The sequence below is a fragment of the Xiphias gladius genome, chromosome 1 (genome assembly GCF_016859285.1).
Source record: "Xiphias gladius isolate SHS-SW01 ecotype Sanya breed wild chromosome 1, ASM1685928v1, whole genome shotgun sequence".
NCBI lineage: Eukaryota > Metazoa > Chordata > Actinopteri > Istiophoriformes > Xiphiidae > Xiphias > Xiphias gladius.
In genome coordinates this window covers 12,778,110-12,796,550 of record NC_053400.1, presented here as the reverse complement: position 1 = coordinate 12,796,550, position 18,441 = coordinate 12,778,110, and the positions used below count along the sequence as shown (strand labels likewise).

The window sequence follows — 18,441 nt, the reverse complement described above, 5'->3', positions numbered from 1 at the left end:
AGCTCATGATTTGTCTATTATGAAATGATCTTAAACATTTTTTTTTTAGATGATTTAGTGCTGGATTCATTAAGTTGTACTTTAAATCCAAAGACTGAAAAATGGAAATGTTTATTTTTGTATTTCTGTTGTGCAAAATGCGAAACGGTTGAATATTCATTGAAACATAAATTTCCTACAGGCAGCTTAAAGCGCACCTGGTTTAAAATTCTATTTCCCAGACATATGACAGAGGGCAACATTAAAGCCTTCTTTTTCATATGTGACTTGAGGCAAGATGAAGCATTTCACTAAAAAGGGCACAATCTGGTTTGACAGCTTAGAAACCAGCAGGGTCAAAGTGAACTTGGACACCCTGACATGATACAGCATGACTGACATAATCCATTAACCTTATATTGAGGATGATGCAACTGGTGAACTGGAATACAAAAATGAGGTGAGTACTTTTGATATAATGCATTGCAACACCCTGATATGTTTTTCACACCTTCAAACACGCAGCTTTTGCCTTTTTTTAGACTTTGATTACAGCTAAGTGAGTGGATAGTTTCGAAGAGAGGAATATATACCTCATGCTTAACATGCTATATACGAATACGTATGTTGATACAAAAAGATAGATCAACATCGAACTTAGGGATAATGACGCCTGAAGGCTGTAAACAGAGATATGCAAATTCATGTGAAGTGATATGAAAATCCTGATATGAAAGATACTGTATAAAGTGATGTCCGAGCAAAGCTGTTGATTCATGGGGAAAAACTTCCTGACATCACTTTTAATGTATAAAAGCTGAGGGACACTTTGTTCATTCAAATGCCTGAGCTATTTCAAGTAATTCCCTTCTACATTTTTTTATCTGGCTTCATTTAAAAGAGATCTGGGAAAAGTCTTTTAAATCACAAAGCTTCCAATAAGGAGCTCTGGCAGACTGCAACCCTCTATTTTCCCCATATATTAAGATGCATAACCTGCCCTCAAATACAAGACGGGTCCGCATTCAACCTCTTCAACACATCATAATCTTAAAATGTGCTGATAACCTGGTCACAAAAGCCTGGATCCTCTACTTGTTTGGGCAAGAGGTGGAGTGAGTCTAAACAACAACCTAATTGTTGATGATATTTTTCCTCATTTGATTAATAATAATAAAAATAACTGACAGAAGAAAATCACTTTTAATCAGACATTTATTGCCAAAAGCATAACACTGCTGCAGCCTCCCTGTTGCACATTTTGTTAAAGCAGGCACATAATTTAATTCTCACCTCAAAACACAAGAACTACCTTGTCATGATACAACAAACAGCATCGGCTGTGTATAAAAAACAAAAACAAAAAAAGACACACACCCACACCCACACACACATAGGAGGGCACTCAGAAACATGACTAGTCTACTGGATCTACCGGGTGCTTCCTAACTGCTCTCTGCCCCCAAGGCCTCCACTCCCTCTCTACACCTGGTGGAGGATCCTCTCTCCTCTGAAGTACAACAATCTTCTCACGGCTGCCAGCACCTAAGGTCACTTCCCAGCCTTTACGCAACAATTCAGGACTACTTCAGCAATGTCCACCTCTTCAACCTGGACACGAAAAGGCTTTCATCCTCCTTTCCTTGTCGTTTTGAGGAAATTGTAGGAGTGCTTTACGTGTTTTTTATGACTGCTTTTCTGCACTGAGGTTGATACAGAAACTGTACAATCATCTTACTGTATGTTGGTAATTGTTGTTAGATGCCACGAATAAACGCAGCAGCTTGAAGCCTTAAAAGTCTCTTCGAATTTGCAACATCAATCATATGATGACGAAAATCAGAGCCTGTTGGGCCCACAAGCATTTCAGCAGTGCAAATCAACACATGTATGAAGTTAAATGTATAACAGAAATATTTCATTAAAATGCAAACAATAAGCTGTGATGGTAGATTAAAAAAGCAAGTATAACTTTGTTTTGCTAAGGATATAGGAGCACACCACAGATACACAATAAAGCCCGAAATATAAAGTGTGCGGAGTGTACATACTGTAATATAAAGAGAAAGCAGCACATCTACTGTTACTATTTAATCAACTGACAGGAGTCTGAGATTCAATAGTGCAAAATTTTGTACTCATCATCAAATCTTTCAGGTGTAAAAGACTTGAACAGGTAAAAAAAAAATCTTGATTAATGCAATGACCTTATGCATAGCAGATAATAAAATGGATTTCCGTGCTTTATTCGTCCATGTAAACAGACCCACTGACTCCAGCAGGGCAGGAAGAATGGCTGGTAAAAGCAGTGCAGGCTGATGTGTTTAAGCCAGACCCACCATGGAGGCACTTAGGTCCCACAGCTTCTTGGCTGCGGCATCATCCTGGGCCTGCGGGGCCGGCATTTTGGGGGCACAGTCACTGTACGGTGGAAGAAATAAAAGAGGAGGACAAGATCACCAAACGTCCGATACAGCATGTTCATGATCTAATCGGATGTAGTGCAATTGCTAATAGATCAGCAGAAGCTTGTATAATAAACCATTTCTTAGTGGTAAAATATTGTTTCATTGTACAATTGAAACAAAAGAGCAGGTACGATGGCCATCAATAGATTGTGCTTTATCTCAGGCTTAATTATTATTATTTGATTAACATACTGGTATGGTGAGAGAAAGTGCACTAATACAAAAGTATACTGAGGTTTAATTTATCCATTTTGAGGAACCTAGCCTTTCCCATTACTCTACTGCAAGTAGAGGGAAAGGAGTAGCTGTCATCCCAATGTAGATCTATTTTCACTGTGGAAATCCCATTAAATGAAAATTATCTTCGCAGTCAAGTGAGTTTTATTGCAGATGTACTTGCCTGTAGTAGAGGCCGCTGGCGTTTGCCAGGCTCTCTTCCACAGCGCAGTAGATGGTGGTCTGGGCTCCTTCCCAGGGACTTTTGATCAGCATCATAAATGGCATGGCCACGATCCTCTTCCAAAGGGATAAAGTAGGGACTAGATGGCGGCCTAATTCTGTGCGGATGACTCCAGGGTGAAGGCTGTACACTGTCACACCAGTGCCTAATGAGAGGGATCCATCAGCTCAAGTATTAGTTACAATACATGACACTTTAAAGTGGGACAATGTGGGCTGGTTTTCCTCCTTTACCCTTGCAGTATATCTGGTTAATAATAACACGCATTATATATCTTTTTTTAACAACGCTGTATTGATGGGACGTAGCGTGTATTATACACTACCTTGCAGTCTTGCAGCCAGTTCTCTGCAGAAGAGCACGTTGGCCAGCTTGCTTTGGCTGTAGCTCTTCTCACGTTTGTAGTCTTTATCCAGGTTGATGTCATCAAAGTTTAACTGACCTGCAAGAAACAATGTTGAAAACCAGAAACAATCGTGTAAGTTTTATCTGTCATAAAAATCAACCAAAAAGGAAGTAGTGAGCAAAACACTGCACATACAATTGTAACTATGATGATATCTGAGGCTTCAAAGGTGACTAAAAAGCCACTGGTTGACTTCTGGATGGCACATGTGTTGACTGAAGTTGCTGTGACACACTAAAATGGAAGAACGTTGCCTTTACCTTTCTCGTGTGCCAGGCTGGAGACGATGACAATGCGACTTGGAGCTGACTTCTTCAGCAGGTCCAGGAGACAGTGGGTGAGGAGAAAGTGTCCCAGGTGGTTGACACCAAACTGCATTTCAAAGCCGTCCTCCGTCTTCCATTTAGGACACATCATGATACCTTAAAGAAAACAAAAACACTTACGTGGAATAGAAAAAAACAACCTAATAAATAACCTCTAGCTCCACCATCAGTTCAACACTGAAGTTGATTTTTGACCCATTCATGTTGGGACAAGATAAAGCTAATAAAAACAGCCAGTTCAATGTCGGCCAGATAAATTGGCTGACAGTCCAAAACACATTTTTTCTACTAAGATTATCTGATCTTCACCATATGGGGCATGCGAGAGGCCTGGTTATTCAACTGAACTTTGATTCTACTCACCTACACTGCCCTCTCACAGAAATTCTGTTTGCACCTGTATCTCTGTATGTTGTTTATCAGTCCTTCTGATGTTGTTCCTGCAGCGACAGATGCAAAATACCCGCATTGTTGATGAGGATGTCCAGGCGTTCCTCGTTCTCCTGGATGTCTTTGGCTAGGTCTCTGACAGACTGTAGCGAGGCAAGGTCCAGTTTCTTCACCGCCACGTTGCCGTTCCCGCTCTTCTGCCGGATCTCATCAGCTGCAATGCGGGCTTTGGTCATGTCCCTGCAGGCTAGGATCACTCTGGCCCCTTGACAGAGATAAAAACAGTGTTAATGTATTGAGGATTTTAACACTAATAGTGGAAGTAGTGCTGAAGCAGTACTCATGATTGTAGTCAATTAAGGTAAATACGGTGCTACTCTATAGTTAAAAACAAAGTGCTGCAAAAAAAACAACAACAACAAACAGCACTTTTAGAAACTATAGAGTAGCACCGTATTTACTTTAATTTGAATTATGAGGGTCTCACCTCGCTGGGCCATATCCAGGGCTGTCTCCTTCCCAATGCCAGTGTTGGCTCCAGTGATCAGGACTGTTTTCCCATCCAACCTGACCTTGCTCCGGCACACTCCCCCAGCCATCCATCTACGCAAGGCCAGCAGGCCTGCACCTGAAAGACAACAAATGATACGTACATTTTGTTGCTTATACTTCTGCACTTTTACTTAAACATATGAACTCAGGACTTTCCACGTTAAATTAAATTGACTTTTGAATTGAGTCGATTTATGTGTTGTGTTTTACTTTATTTCTGACAAAGCCTAAAATATTGTGCATTTATTTTGAAAAGTAAACCGCATGACTCTTGTCGCTACCATACCATCATTGGTTTAGATCTCAGGTGTAGATATATCGTAGGAATGTGTCGCTTCGTGGCTTTAACTAGTTTATGGTAACACTGTTAACAAACTGTTAACAGTAATAGCAAATGTATTGTAATATGCTTTGTTGCGGTTATCTTTTTTTTCATTTGCCCTTTCCCCCTACTGATTTCTTCATGCTTTAGTGTGATAACTATGAAGATCCAAGCAGCTGTTCCACTTCTACATATTCACAAACATACGCAGCATCCACAATGGATGCATCTGACATGATGCCACAAATTTCTTACTTATCTGACACGCAGCTTCTGTCTGGATGTAGTCTCGGTAGTGAAAATGAACTTCTCTTGCATTGACATCTCGGAAAATGTGGAAACGTACAAACCACCTTACACAATATTCACAATGTTTTTATTATTAAAGAGTCGATTTACCTGCAACAAAGGCAAACGTGAGACCGGTCGCATGGCTCTCGACAAAGTCCCGGATCGCGTCTAGGTAGTTTTGCATGTTTCAGGCTGTTATTTATTAGCCAATTCAGTTAGCAGGAGCCTGACCAGAATTATTATTACAAGCTTTTAGTTTATAACCGGTCCGTTCACACTGTCAACATCTGTACCAAAACAGTGCAGTTTTGTTGTGTTTTGTGACGGCAGTTGCCTGGGAGGAAGTGGGGGCGTTGTGTGCACCAAGTGGGATTTTCAGAATAAGACTCCTATTTAATGTGGACCCTTTGTTGTCATGGCGACCAGTAACTGCCCTGCCGATGTTTTCGTTTCTGTTTGCAATGAAAGTTTAAAAGTCGTGCGGCGTATATACAGTCACTGGTCCTGAGTTAATGTTACACTCTCTCACACATGTTTGATCATCTAGTACAGGTCCGAGGAGAGCGGAGCAGTCTATCTGACTAGTTTACACATGACCTACACAACACACCCATCACCACAATGCAGCTCGCTGACTCATCTGTTGTGTTAATTTAACGTAAAGCAGTTCAGTGCTTTTTCTGCTGGCATGATGCCCTACATGCCAAATCAGCAGAATTAGAACAAATAAATTGTGCCTCCGGTCGTGTATCCAAAATAAAACCCTTTGTATTTGTTTGTTCGATAATGATGGTAATTCTTCTTCTTCTTCTTCTTCTTCTTATGATTATGATTATTATGATTATGATTATTATTATTATTACTACTACTTGTGCTTTACTCTTGTATTTCCATTTGATGCTACCTTATGCTTCTACTCCATTTATTTACATTCTAAATTTATTCATGATATTTCCCTTTGGTACTCTATCCATCTATCTATCTATCTATCTATCTATCTATCTATCTATCTATCTATCTATCTATCTATCTCAGCTGCTATATTTATTAAACTTTTCAAATCAATACAACATGCAAAACATCAGTTTTTAAGATATGATGCAATTTTACTGATTAAACTAATCAGTGTCGTGTAAGGCAGCTAAAATAAGCTTTACTTGAACCAGCCAAGACATTAAAGTGCTGTTTACATATCAGGGCATCAATAACAACTGTGCAGTATAATAATAAAACACTGACAGGGGCCAGACTGCATAGTAAGTACTTTTGATACTTTAAGTACATTTTGTTTTTTTCATACTTCTGTATTTTAACTTAAACATATGAATGCAGGACTTTTGTGACTATGTGGTCTTGCCACGTTAAATTAAATGGACTTTTGAATTGAGTCGATTTGTGTGTTGTGTTTTACTTTATTTCTGACAAAGCCTAAAATATTGTGCATTTATTTTGAAAAGTGAACCGCATGACTCTTGTCGCTACCATACCATCATTGGTTTAGATCTCAGGTGTAGATATATCGTAGGAATGTGTCGCTTCGTCGCTTTAGCTGGTTTAAAAATGGTCTGTCTTACATTAAGAGGTTATACTGGGTCTTGTATGACGAATTTTCAACGTTTGACAAAACCCCTATGTATTTTTTTGTTCGATGGTGATGGGGATGGTGATTAAATATTTTACCAAAAGATAAACAAACCTGCACCGGAAGTGTTTTGTGCTCGTGCCACGTCAGGGCTAGAGAAGTGTTAGCATCAGTGCTACAGCGAAGAGGAGTCTCTGCAGCTGTCTGCGCTTCCCCTGCAGCTTTCACCATGCTGTACCTGGGGCTGAGCTGTTTACTGCTGCGTGTGTTTGTGGTGTTCGGGACTGAGCTCACGTTTGAGCTCCCCGACAACGACAAGCAGTGTTTCTACGAGCAACTAGAGAAAGACGTGAGGTTGGACGTAGACTTCCAAGTAAGTTACTCTGAGAGCTCGGCCACTTCACTGTATCTAAGCCCAGGTTTGTCTTCGACCGTTAATTTGTTATTTGAGTGGTTTGTTTTTCTTGGTCTTGGAAAGGAAGAACATGCATAGTTTTAGTTCTTTACATACTTTAAAAATGCATCTGTTTTCAGTGAGGTCCCCATTTAATTATCCAAATGACATTAGTTCCTTTAACCTGCACTTTAATACCTCAATTAAAAAAATTTTAAAATACGTTTTTGTAAATGTTTTCTTACCCAGTGTTACCAAACTGGTTTGTTGCACTGCCAGTTACAGTCAGTGCAACACTGCCCAGTCCATATGTTACTACAGAACAGCATATGTTACAGCTCTCTTGGCATGTCCTGTCATCCACATGTGTTTTTAATGTGTGTAGTCTCTTCTTTTAGGTCATTGCAGGCGGCAACTATGATGTGGACTGCTTTGTCACCGATCCTCAGAACAATATCTTGTATAATGAGAAGAAGAAGCAGTACGACAGCTTCTCTCACACCACGGCTATGGAGGGAGTCTACAAGGTCTGCTTTAGCAATGAATTCTCCTCTTTTACCCATAAAACGGTGTATCTGGAGTTCCGCCATGGAGAGGAGGAACCTCTCATGCCAAGCATGACGAGAAGCACAGCGCTGACTCAGGTAAGTCTGAGGAACCTGGTTTACAATTACGCTTAAGGAACGAGGGGTTCAAACTCTTGTCTGCTGCAGTGGAAACCGTCGAAGAGCCAGACTGTGGCTGTCACCTGGCTGAGCGCCATTCAAAAGAGACAACCACAATACATATTCTCACATTCAAGACATGAACCAGATTAAAGAGACACAAGTTAGGCCAACTAATCAACCGTTGAGGTGATAGCGTGTGCAGCAAAACTTGCTGTTACATTATTGTTAGTTTTAGAAGTGGGACAGTCCACTAGTTGGAGCCAGAGTCACCATGTACTGGGAATACTCTATTCACAAACGCTGAATCTTTTTTTCCAAGTCTCTATATGTGCCCTCCGTACCTCATAATACCTGAAACAGGCAGATACGTGAACACTCTCCTTCTGGAGGGTCACTCCATTCCAGTTTTGTATAACGTTGAGTTAGAAAGGTCAGCCATATTCATGAATACTGCAGTTTCACGCTTTGACTTTTGTAAATCTTATTAAAACAGAGTAAAACATCAGATTCACCACATCAGCCCTCATTCATAGTTCTCTAGTTAAGGATATTATATACCGTGCTATACTATATACAGGATAGTAGAATGTATATGTGCAATTTAGGCCACCCCGAGACTTTTCAGGAAAAGCGTAGGGAGTTGAGATGGATCCGTTCAGGAGCAGTTGTGAGAATTTAAGTCAGTGTTTCCATCTGTGTGCACCACGTTCCACTGTGTGTTTTGCCCCAAGCCATTTCTCTGCTCTTGATTAATCTGTGGTGATCTTTCGGCTTTCAGTTGGAGTCATCTTGCGTCTCCATTCATGAGATCCTGAAGGTGGTGGCTGACTCGCAGACATGGTACAGGCTCAGAGAGGCACACGGCCGCGCGAAAGCAGAGTACCTCCTCGAGCGGGTGACCTACTGGTCCATTGGAGAAACCGTCCTGCTGTTTGTCATCGGTATTGGTCAAGTCATGTTGCTTAAGAGCTTCTTCTCTGAGAAAAAAGGCTCTGTAGCAGCCACCACTTAGAACTCGTAGTCTTGGAAACTCTCATTTGTGAATGCAGAAGTGCATCTGCAGATTAGCACACATCCTGTTGTATTTTCAGCAAAGCCTTTGTTTAAGGGATAGGTCAAGGAGTTTTCCTATTTCTGACTGCTTACCCAGTGCCCGACAAACTTGTGAATGCCTTTTCCATGTCCGTGTTGTTTTGTTCTTAACAAGCTGTGTTGAAAAGAAACGCCACTCATATTTGTCTTGAAAATGAGATTGACATCTTTAAACCTTGCACACATAATTTATTATATTTTTATAGAAGTACAACATAAAGCAGGTTTGGTTTGATCTATCTGTTAATGACCAGGATTGCCTTACAGTAGGACCGTCACAGATTTTCATCTTGATACCCAGCAATTACAGTGAAAGTTGGCACACTGCAGACCAAAGAAGTGTTGTTTGATTCTGAATGTTAGTTTTGATTTATTTTGTAATTTTTTTTTATTATTACCTTAATTTATATGCATAAAATCATTGTTATTGTTACAAGCTGTAAGAGGTCCGTCTCCCTCATGTCCTAGTCTGTCTCACAGGAAGTGCCTTAAGAAATAGTTTTGCTTTTTTCTTCATTTCATACCAAGTTGAAAGTTTACTGTTTTGATTTGTCTGTTACGTGCCATCCTGTTGTTACCGAATGAGTAGATTCTTAGTTTCCATTCTTACGTGTTACATTAATAGACTTTGGAGAGTGACCAATTGTTTTTGTTTTTTTCCCACCAAAAAAAGTTATGTTTTCAGCCCTCATGTGTTTATTTGTCTGATTGTTGTCTGTGGCGCCTGTCAACAGATTTCAATAAAGTTTGGTGGAAAGTCCTAAATTTGTAACTGGATGAAGAATTTCTTACATTACCAGATTATGATTTGCATTTTCAGCATTTTTGGTATGTCCTGGCACCATGTGCATTGTGATGCCAGTTCAGATCTAGATTCATATAATAATTTATTTTTAATTTTAAACATTTCAATAAAAAAATGTCTTGTTATAAAAATAAAAAAAACTTGGAAGAACGGGCGGCCTTGGCGGGTATCAGCTCTCTTCGTGTTTTCTAATTGAGAGATTAAATCACAACACCCAGGCCCCTAGTAGTAGCATCTTTTCCCATTTCACAGAGAGCAAAAATGATACGTACAGGAAAGAATGTCATTAAAACAGTTTGCATTTTCAATAGAAAGGTATTGTGTGCACATCCAATCCTATATTTAGGGCAGGTTCAGGTATGCAGATTCAGAAAAAGAAAGTATCTCCGTGCTTGATAAGAGCTCGAAAAACATTTATTTCGGGTCTTTCAATTGGAACAAAAGTCATCTCAAAACAATCAAAATTTAAATCAGTTAGAAGTTTGGGAGCTATAATCCAGTGTACAGTCTGATTTTAGTTTTTCTCAGTTGGGATTTTTGGAAGTCCCCCTCCACTCAAAAAATGTTTTTTTTATTTTTTCTTTCTTGTTGTTACTTCACTTGAATGTTTCACCTTCACTGTGCAGAATGATGTATGTTAGGAGTTTGATGCCTTAGGTCTGTTCACGGTCACCTGCTGAAGGGAGAACATTTCTCTGTGATCCCCTTAAAAATCAGGTTAACACATGTAGGTACAAGCATGATTTGGAAGCCAGTCAAGGTCCAATGAGCAGCTTATACACACATGTGAAGTGGAAACCTGGCGCCTCCAGTGAGCACACACTGAGAATGGACCTCTCAGTGCAGTATAGCAGACATCTCGTGTCTAGCAGTTAAAGTTTTTAAATAAAATAAAAAAAAGTGTCTATTTTTTTAGATTCCACAATTTTCAGTGAGGGAGTAAACATGTTTATCTAATTCTAATTCTTTTTTTTTTTTTTTTTGGAGAAAAACCAAATTATTCAAGGTAAGACATTTCTTTATGCATTAAAACATGTCTGAGGAATGTTTAGAAACCATATCTGAGAAGATGTTTGTCTCTAGATATGAGCGTCCTCACTCCTCCGAAGCCGAAGGGTTCACGTGAACTTTAACTCTCCGCAGGCTACCCAACGAGCAGACTCCATCCCGATTGGCCCGCGGCCGGCTTCACTGGCCAATCAGAGGGCAGCCTGCTGGTCCTCGGGAGCTGACGTGGGTGGCGTTCATTAGTGCCTGGGTGCTGCGTCAACAGTTTACCGGGCCCTGCCGGCCTTTGGTCCGGTAACACGAAAAGAGGGGGTGTCAGGCGCAGCGGCCGCGTCCGTCACTGTATCGATCCCCAGTGAACATGGCGGGGTACCTCAAGGCTCTGACGACCGCGTCGAGGCGTGCAGCCGCTGCTGCGCTGCCGCCGAACCCCGCAGCGCTCGCACCGGCCGCCGCCTGCCACCTCGGACCGCAACAGAGGAACTGTAAGTCCGCCGTCCGCCAGCGCCGCGGCAGACTGACTCAGGATGCGTTTTCCGCGAGCCTCGCAGCGTCGACGCGTTCACGCGGTTGTTTGTAAAAGACGGTGCGGACCGAGCGAGCGAGTGAGTCAGTACTAATTCACGTGCGTGTGACAGCGAAAGACCGGTTGGAAAGCTACGCTGCCGATTGGCAAGCAGCCATCGCAGAATCATACTTAACGGGATAATAGTAAACGAAAGAACATAATAGAAAACCTGCAAGGGTTTGTAAGAAGCCAACAAAAAGACCTTCTGTTATCCTCCAATAAAAGGTGTCAAACGACAGAATAAATTGTATAAATCTGACAGGTGAAAGCGTTGATGTATGTGGCCTACAGCAGATATAAATACCATATTGTATGTTGTACAAACACAAAGTAATCTCGTGAAGTCCTATAATAGGAGCTGCTGCCGGCCTGTGCTGGCACCTGAGTTCACTTGTTGACAGGTACAAAAAAAGGGCTGTAGAGGTAGTGACTGCTGTGACGGCCGTCATATAATCCAGAGGTCAGAAAGCCTGGCAGCTGCCTGAGTTTGGCCGTCCCAGTGACAGTGAACTCTGCCTAACCATGCAGTGAAAGTGACATAAGACAAAATCCAGTATTGAGTGTCATCAGATTGTTCTTTGACAGGTGTCTCAGGTGAGGTGAGTCCATTAAAAGTAGTCATTTTAGAGAGATTCTTGAGTGGCTGATGATCTTTCCTACACGTGTGTGAGTTTAAATATTTCTGGCCAAAACTGCAAGGGACAGTCACGCATCGGCCAGAATGGATCAGCGATTTCGGTCTAAAGCAATGAAAACATGCAAAATTGCCCCTTTTTGAAAATTAGCCACATTAATTTTCAGTAGATAAAATGCGGAGCGGCAACCTCGACCTTTTGTTTCCACCAGATGTTTTCCAGTGTCATCATCCCTCTGCCGCTGTAAACACTGTAAAGCATGAGAGTTAATATAACGGTGAATTTTTCAGATGCAACAAAGCGCATCAAGGTGGACCAGCCGGTGGTGGAGATGGACGGAGATGAGATGACTCGCATCATTTGGGAGTTCATCAAAGAGAAGGTGGATCATACAGGCCAGCTGGACTGACTTTTTAATGATTTACGGGAAGCATCTGAAGCAGCAATAGATAGCCTTAAATTATGAGCAATTTTGAGGATGCTTCTTGGATCAAGAGTCAAAATTGGTTACAGCTAATCAATTTAATCAATTGACAGAAAAACTAATCAGCATCAACTACAAAAATCTAGTAATTGTTAATATAATTTTTTAAAAGGAGAAAGGACAAATGAATTGGTTCCACTTTCAAAACTCTGAATATTTGCTGGGTTTTTTTAGTCTTCTGCGACACTAATCCGGGTTTTTGACTGTCGCTCGGACAAAACAAGCAATCTGATGACGTTACTTTGGGCTCCTGGAAAATGTGATGGACATTTTTTGCTATTTTATGACCTTTTATAGCCTGAACTAGTAATCGGTGAATCAAGAAAATAATGGGAAGATAATCACATCATGAAAACAATCATTAGTTGCAGCTCCAAAATTGGTTATGATCACTGAATCGATCGGGTAGATATGATGCTCTGAATTCAAACATGAGTCCCAGTTCAGAAGCTTTTTAACGCTCGGGTTTTTAAAGTAGTTTGATTCTCATGAGGAAATTGCGATGGACAAAACGGAACAGAATATATTTTTTCCAATCTGTGATAGTGTTTTGTGGTTACCATGCCGTATTGTGCTTATACGAACAACACATCAGCATCTCATGCTTGTACAGCTCATCCTGCCCAACGTGGACGTTGAGCTGAAGTACTTTGACCTGGGTCTGCCCTACCGAGACCAGACTAATGACCAGGTCACCATTGACTCCGCTCTGGCGACTAAGAAATACAATGTGGCTGTCAAGTGTGCCACCATCACCCCTGATGAGGCCAGAGTTGAGGGTAAGTGTCACTCACTGTGCATAATTATATTTTAAATTTGTGTGTACAGCAAATCAGACAGTTTCTAGCCTTTTAAGAGTCTGGCTTTACAGCATATTCCATTTTCAACCAATAGCAATGTTAGTAAGTATGTAAGTGAATCTATAAATAATAGCAATACGTTTACATGCTCAATGGACAAAAGCTTATAATATCTATATTTTTTCAGAGTTTAAGCTAAAGAAGATGTGGAAGAGTCCTAATGGAACCATCAGGAACATCTTGGGCGGCACAGTTTTCCGTGAGCCAATCCTCTGTAAAAACATTCCACGTCTTATTCCAGGTTGGACACAACCCATAACAATCGGCAGACATGCTTTTGGCGATCAGGTAAAAAAGAAAAAGAAAAAAAGAAATGCAAATGTGTGTTTGCTCTTTCCAAAGAGGCATACAAACTGAGGGGATAGAAGAACACTCTCACATACTGGGTTTGATTTTCCATTTCACAGTACAGGGCCACAGACTTTGTTGTCGACCAGCCTGGCAAGTTTAAGATAGTGTTTTCCCCAGCTGATGGAGGCCAGCAGCAGGAGTGGGAGGTGTATGACTTTCCCGCCGGGGGCTGTGGGATGGGAATGTACAACACTGATGAGGTAAGACTGAGTCTGTTTATCGATTTATTTACCTGAGATGATATAAAGAATTTATTGTAACAGTTATAGGGATAATTAAAGATAATTAGTTGAAAATAGATGTATGGGGAATGCGTTTTGAGGTCTTTAATTGAGCGTTCTGTGAAGTGATTGCTCTGTGGCCCTTCATATTTCCTTTGCGTAGTCCATCAGTGGATTTGCTCACAGCTGCTTCCAGTATGCCATCCAGAAGAGGTGGCCTCTGTACATGAGCACCAAAAACACCATCCTCAAGGCCTACGACGGGCGCTTCAAGGACATCTTCCAGGACATCTTTGAGAAGTAAGACACTCAACAGACGAGCATTTAGACCTGGTGCACTTGATTGCTTTCTCCCATTGCTTAAGCACAAATCTCAGACAAACAAGCAGGATACTGTCTCTAGGTTTAGTATAATGAGCCATTTAACAACAACCAGGCCGCTGAATTGAACCGCCCCTATGAAGTGTCTCATCATTATTTCCGCTTCAGGAAGTACAAGTCGGAGTTTGACAAGCTGAAGATCTGGTATGAACACCGTCTCATTGATGACATGGTGGCCCAGGTTCTGAAGTCCTCTGGGGGATTTGTTTGGGCCTGCAAGAATTACGATGGAGATGTGCAGTCAGACATTCTGGCTCAGGGTAAGTGCACTTTAACTTGAGGATGGGTAGGTGGCTGTGGAATTGCCCTGCTGGCTGATCGAATGTCATATTATCTATATCTGACCTACATCTCGAGCTTTGTGTGTTTGGGCGTATTTTGGTGAGCGGCATGTTTTTTGTGTGTGTTGCGTCAGGCTTTGGGTCTCTTGGTCTCATGACATCAGTACTGGTGTGTCCTGACGGTAAGACTATCGAGGCCGAGGCTGCCCACGGCACCGTCACCAGGCACTACCGTGAGCACCAGAGGGTAAGAGTCATTGGGTCGCACTTCATGGAGAGTTTTTACTTTAGGAGCACAGAATACTGAGTGTGTTTGCATGTGCGTTCTTGTACTTCTACCTTTTGTTGGAACTAATTTGGTTTTTCGACCTTGGGAGTGAGCAGATGTTTGCAAAGTGATGCACATTTTGGCTGGAGCCAGTTCTTCAGTGGATTCATTCAGGGCTAGGACTTGGTGTCTAGGTTTGAGGTTAGAATTAGTTTGAATAAAAAGGGCTTTAGTTGAAGTTGTGATAGTCACAGATTAGAAACTGTTAACATAAATGTGCCAAATACTAGGTGGAGTTGTCTCATCTGTATTTAACCACAAATGTAATTAAATAACTACGCCAGTATGAGTTACTGTAGGCTCTCTTAGTTTGAGCCTCTCGTGCTTACCGCACAGTTCTGAAAAGTGCAAAAAGTGGGTTTAAAAAGCAGAAAAAGGGTTTAAAATCTGTTCAATTATATATTTTGTTTGTTTCATGTTTTTTAAGCAGTCCTTACCACCGGAGGGGGAAACTCAGCCATATTCAGTGACTCAATAAATAAAACTATGTTAAAATTTATGTTCAATATGAACATTGTTAGATTTCAGAACCAAATTACACAGAATTGCAGTTTGCAAGTGTTTCAGTGTAGAAACTGTTGTACTACTGTATTTAAAATGATGACATTTTCAGCAGAGCTATGATGGAGTTTGAAAGCAGCACTTTTTTCCCCAGTGATTCATGTCATTAATAGTAAATGTGAAGGTTGTGCTGTAAGTCCCTTAGACCTGTTTCAAACAGAAGATCCATTCCCTAAATCCACGGCAGAAGAGGCAGAGATACTAATGTCTCCATCCACAGTGTCATCAATAAACCTGAATGCGAAGCAGCCACGACACATGTTGAATTTTCAGTAACTGACATTAACTGTGTCCTTGCTTTGTAGGGAAGACCAACCAGTACCAACCCCATTGCCAGTATCTTTGCTTGGACCAGGGGACTGGAGCACAGAGGCAAACTGGATGGAAATCCTGACTTGATAAAGTTTGTTATCTCAATATTTAGTGTCATTTAACGCGACAAACTGTATATTTGTGTAGCATTACAACATGCTGATTTGTTGCTCGGCACTGTCGCTCTCCAGGTTCTCCCAGACGTTAGAAAAAGTCTGCGTGGAAACTGTGGAAAGCAGTGTGATGACCAAGGACCTTGCAGGCTGCATCCACGGCTTGGCCAAGTGAGTTTACATATTCAGATCCGTCAGTCTTGCAAAGTGTGTGTCCCATGTTTTAGGTTGGGTTTTAGGAAACTGCCTATGATGATCTTGCATAAAGAGCATTTACACAGTATTTATCACAGATCTAACCCCCTGCTCTTTGATCTTCCAGCTGCAAGCTGAATGAACATTATGTCAACACAGCAGACTTCCTGGACGCTATCAAGACCAATCTGGACAAAGCTCTGGGCAAATGAGGAAACAGTCAGAAGACACACTTGCCAATGTAGAGAGACAAACCCTGTCTAGATTTTTAGCTCGTTTTTACCTGTCGTTTGTATGAACCTTTGTATCCAATTTTGAAGGAACCAAGTTTGCTATTTTCTGTGGCTTTTTTGTATTTGTATACCTCCCTGACACATTACTGTTCCTCTGCCTTTCCTATTGCCAACAGCCCATATTTTATTGCACAAATTGAATGATTGTACTGTATGAATTAATATTAATGTTAATGTTAACTTATAATGGCCATTTAAGTCTTTTCAGATTTAATTAGAAGGCATTTTCAGGGAACAGTATGTACAAATTAGGAAAATAATACCATGTTTTGCACTGTCAACATGAATACAAAAAAGAAATAGTGACTGCTAATCTCTCAGTAACAAGCAGTGTCCGTCGACCAGTCATTTTGTCTTTGTCTTATCTCATCATTGGGGAAGAAAACACTTATCAGAACTAACATTACAGAATAATTTTCAGTGGGGTTAGATTAATTTTCAAAACAACCCGCACTATGATACGCAGCAGTTTCATTAGTAAGGCAGATGGAGGCATTGTAATTAAAAGTATGTGGACAGAAGCGTTTTTGTTTTAGCTTATCAAAATCTTGCATTAAGTTTGCAGTTACTGAGTTTGACATGTCAGAATAGCACTGTGAGATATTGGTCTGATCAGTGTTGAGTTTGGGAGTAGTTACCACTTAGCCTTGTGAGGAAGCTTCAAGAATGGTTCAATGAGACATTCTCACCGAACCATTCAACTTCTCTAGACTAGAGGTAGAGGTTACCTCACGGGGGCTCCAGCCAAAAGGCAAATCCAGATGCTGAAGTCAGAATCTCCAATAATAAAAGCTGTCCACATCCAGTTACATTTTAATTTCGTGCATTTGCTTACACGTCCAGCAGTGCATTAATGGAGCACCTTATGCTCATGTAGTAGGTGTCATATGCACCCTCCAGTGCATGACAGAGAGTAGTGTTTGCCCCAGCAGGGGGCCACACGTGATGGAAGTTTTGGCCAAGCTTTTTGCTGTGGAGGCTACTACGGTTTACCACCAGTAGATGTCGTCATGGTCACAGTCAGCCAGCTACATTATGTACTGCATTCTGTTGGAAAGCTTATCCTTCACTGTACCGCTCTAAAAGACGCACTGGTTTTAACCTTACAGTGTTCTTGTATGAGTTACAAGTTGATCCTGGACTAAATTGTACCTGCATATCATTATGAGTAGTTGTGTTCATCTAGATGAACTGGTTTTCATTATGTTATTCCATATAACAACTTAAAAGTAACTCAAGTTGACAAAAAAAAAAAAGCATGTCCTCAGCTGGTGACCTAATTGAAGGCAGCCAGATTGAGTATGAAGACATAAAAACATTGACAGGACAATAGTTAATTTGATATCTTGTTATTCTTGCTGTTCATTTTCAATCTAAAGCATTTGGTATTCGAAAGTCTTGACAGACGTCAACTTTATAGCCAGAGATTACACTAGTCTCCCTCTCTGTCCCCAGTCATTAAAAAGTCAAAGAAAATGAACACGGTGCCTCTATCAAAAAAAAAAAACAACATTCTAGAAGTTAGCATTTAGATTGTCATTTTCCCCTTTTTTAAAATGTCCTCCTGGAGGAACATTTTCCTGCAACTGCTAAGTGCTAAAGAACCTCCCACTTTATATGATCTATAGCCATAGAAGAGTCATATCCTGGGAAATTATTTCTTATGGGAGTGTAATCCATGAACAATGCAAAGCATCTGTGAAACAGAGTAAAACCAATCCATGAGTGCACACTTTACAGGGGGAGGGTCTGTACTGGAGTCAGCTGAGGCTTCAGAAAGACCCAGAATTCAGTTCCCACAACAGGAAATGTGTCCTCAGGGAAATCAATAACCTCCTACCAGCTGTCCGCATAAAAAATGTAAAAAAAAACATGCTGAAGGAGGAGCGATAGGATGACAAATTAACAATAAAGCTGCTACCCTTTTACTTTACAGAAATGTGCACACAGAGCAGTAAATAAGTCAGACCACATATATAACTTATTTACTGCTCTGTGTGCACATACATCTTATTTCACATTTCACAAAAGACCCTCCTCCCTTTGGTCTTTAAGAAATGTCCTAAGAGTTTCTCTTCATTTAGCTAGCATTTGCCTGAAATTAGCTATACCAAT

General features: G+C 40.9%; 3 protein-coding genes across 3 annotated transcripts; 2 read left to right on the top strand and 1 right to left on the bottom strand.

Annotated features, from left to right (window-relative positions):
- Window positions 1–1,186: 1,186 nt before the first annotated feature.
- si:ch211-107o10.3 (uncharacterized protein LOC407663 homolog) lies at window positions 1,187–5,546 on the bottom strand. The gene is made up of 7 exons (XM_040129402.1): window positions 5,303–5,546; window positions 4,517–4,657; window positions 4,103–4,294; window positions 3,574–3,735; window positions 3,233–3,349; window positions 2,848–3,052; window positions 1,187–2,400 (listed from the first exon to the last, which is right to left on the bottom strand). Exons 1-7 carry the CDS (start codon window positions 5,376–5,378, stop codon window positions 2,304–2,306), a joined length of 990 nt encoding a protein of 329 aa, XP_039985336.1. The 5' UTR covers window positions 5,379–5,546; the 3' UTR covers window positions 1,187–2,303.
- A 1,172-nt stretch (window positions 5,547–6,718) lies between these two features.
- On the top strand, window positions 6,719–9,698 carry tmed3 (transmembrane p24 trafficking protein 3). The gene is made up of 3 exons (XM_040129522.1): window positions 6,719–7,149; window positions 7,569–7,814; window positions 8,617–9,698. Exons 1-3 carry the CDS (start codon window positions 7,006–7,008, stop codon window positions 8,848–8,850), a joined length of 624 nt encoding a protein of 207 aa, XP_039985456.1. The 5' UTR covers window positions 6,719–7,005; the 3' UTR covers window positions 8,851–9,698.
- A 1,164-nt stretch (window positions 9,699–10,862) lies between these two features.
- Window positions 10,863–16,672, top strand: LOC120791081 (isocitrate dehydrogenase [NADP], mitochondrial-like). The gene is made up of 11 exons (XM_040129274.1): window positions 10,863–11,228; window positions 12,237–12,328; window positions 13,044–13,209; window positions 13,418–13,578; window positions 13,698–13,841; window positions 14,026–14,162; window positions 14,352–14,503; window positions 14,659–14,771; window positions 15,719–15,816; window positions 15,917–16,009; window positions 16,161–16,672. Exons 1-11 carry the CDS (start codon window positions 11,105–11,107, stop codon window positions 16,243–16,245), a joined length of 1,365 nt encoding a protein of 454 aa, XP_039985208.1. The 5' UTR covers window positions 10,863–11,104; the 3' UTR covers window positions 16,246–16,672.
- The last annotated feature ends 1,769 nt before the right edge of the window (window positions 16,673–18,441 follow it).

Coding starts and splice junctions, on each gene's coding strand:
- si:ch211-107o10.3 (XM_040129402.1), bottom strand. CDS start 5,378: ATGCAAAACTACCTAGACGCGATCCGGGACTTTGTCGAGAGCCATGCG. Junction 4,295..4,516: donor CCTGGATATGGCCCAGCGAG/GTGAGACCCTCA, acceptor ATCTCTGTCAAG/GGGCCAGAGTGATCCTAGCC. Junction 3,350..3,573: donor CAGCCTGGCACACGAGAAAG/GTAAAGGCAACG, acceptor TGTTTCTTGCAG/GTCAGTTAAACTTTGATGAC.
- tmed3 (XM_040129522.1), top strand. CDS start 7,006: ATGCTGTACCTGGGGCTGAGCTGTTTACTGCTGCGTGTGTTTGTGGTG. Junction 7,150..7,568: donor GGTTGGACGTAGACTTCCAA/GTAAGTTACTCT, acceptor CTCTTCTTTTAG/GTCATTGCAGGCGGCAACTA. Junction 7,815..8,616: donor GAAGCACAGCGCTGACTCAG/GTAAGTCTGAGG, acceptor TTCGGCTTTCAG/TTGGAGTCATCTTGCGTCTC.
- LOC120791081 (XM_040129274.1), top strand. CDS start 11,105: ATGGCGGGGTACCTCAAGGCTCTGACGACCGCGTCGAGGCGTGCAGCC. Junction 13,579..13,697: donor GACATGCTTTTGGCGATCAG/GTAAAAAAGAAA, acceptor TCCATTTCACAG/TACAGGGCCACAGACTTTGT. Junction 16,010..16,160: donor TGCATCCACGGCTTGGCCAA/GTGAGTTTACAT, acceptor TTGATCTTCCAG/CTGCAAGCTGAATGAACATT.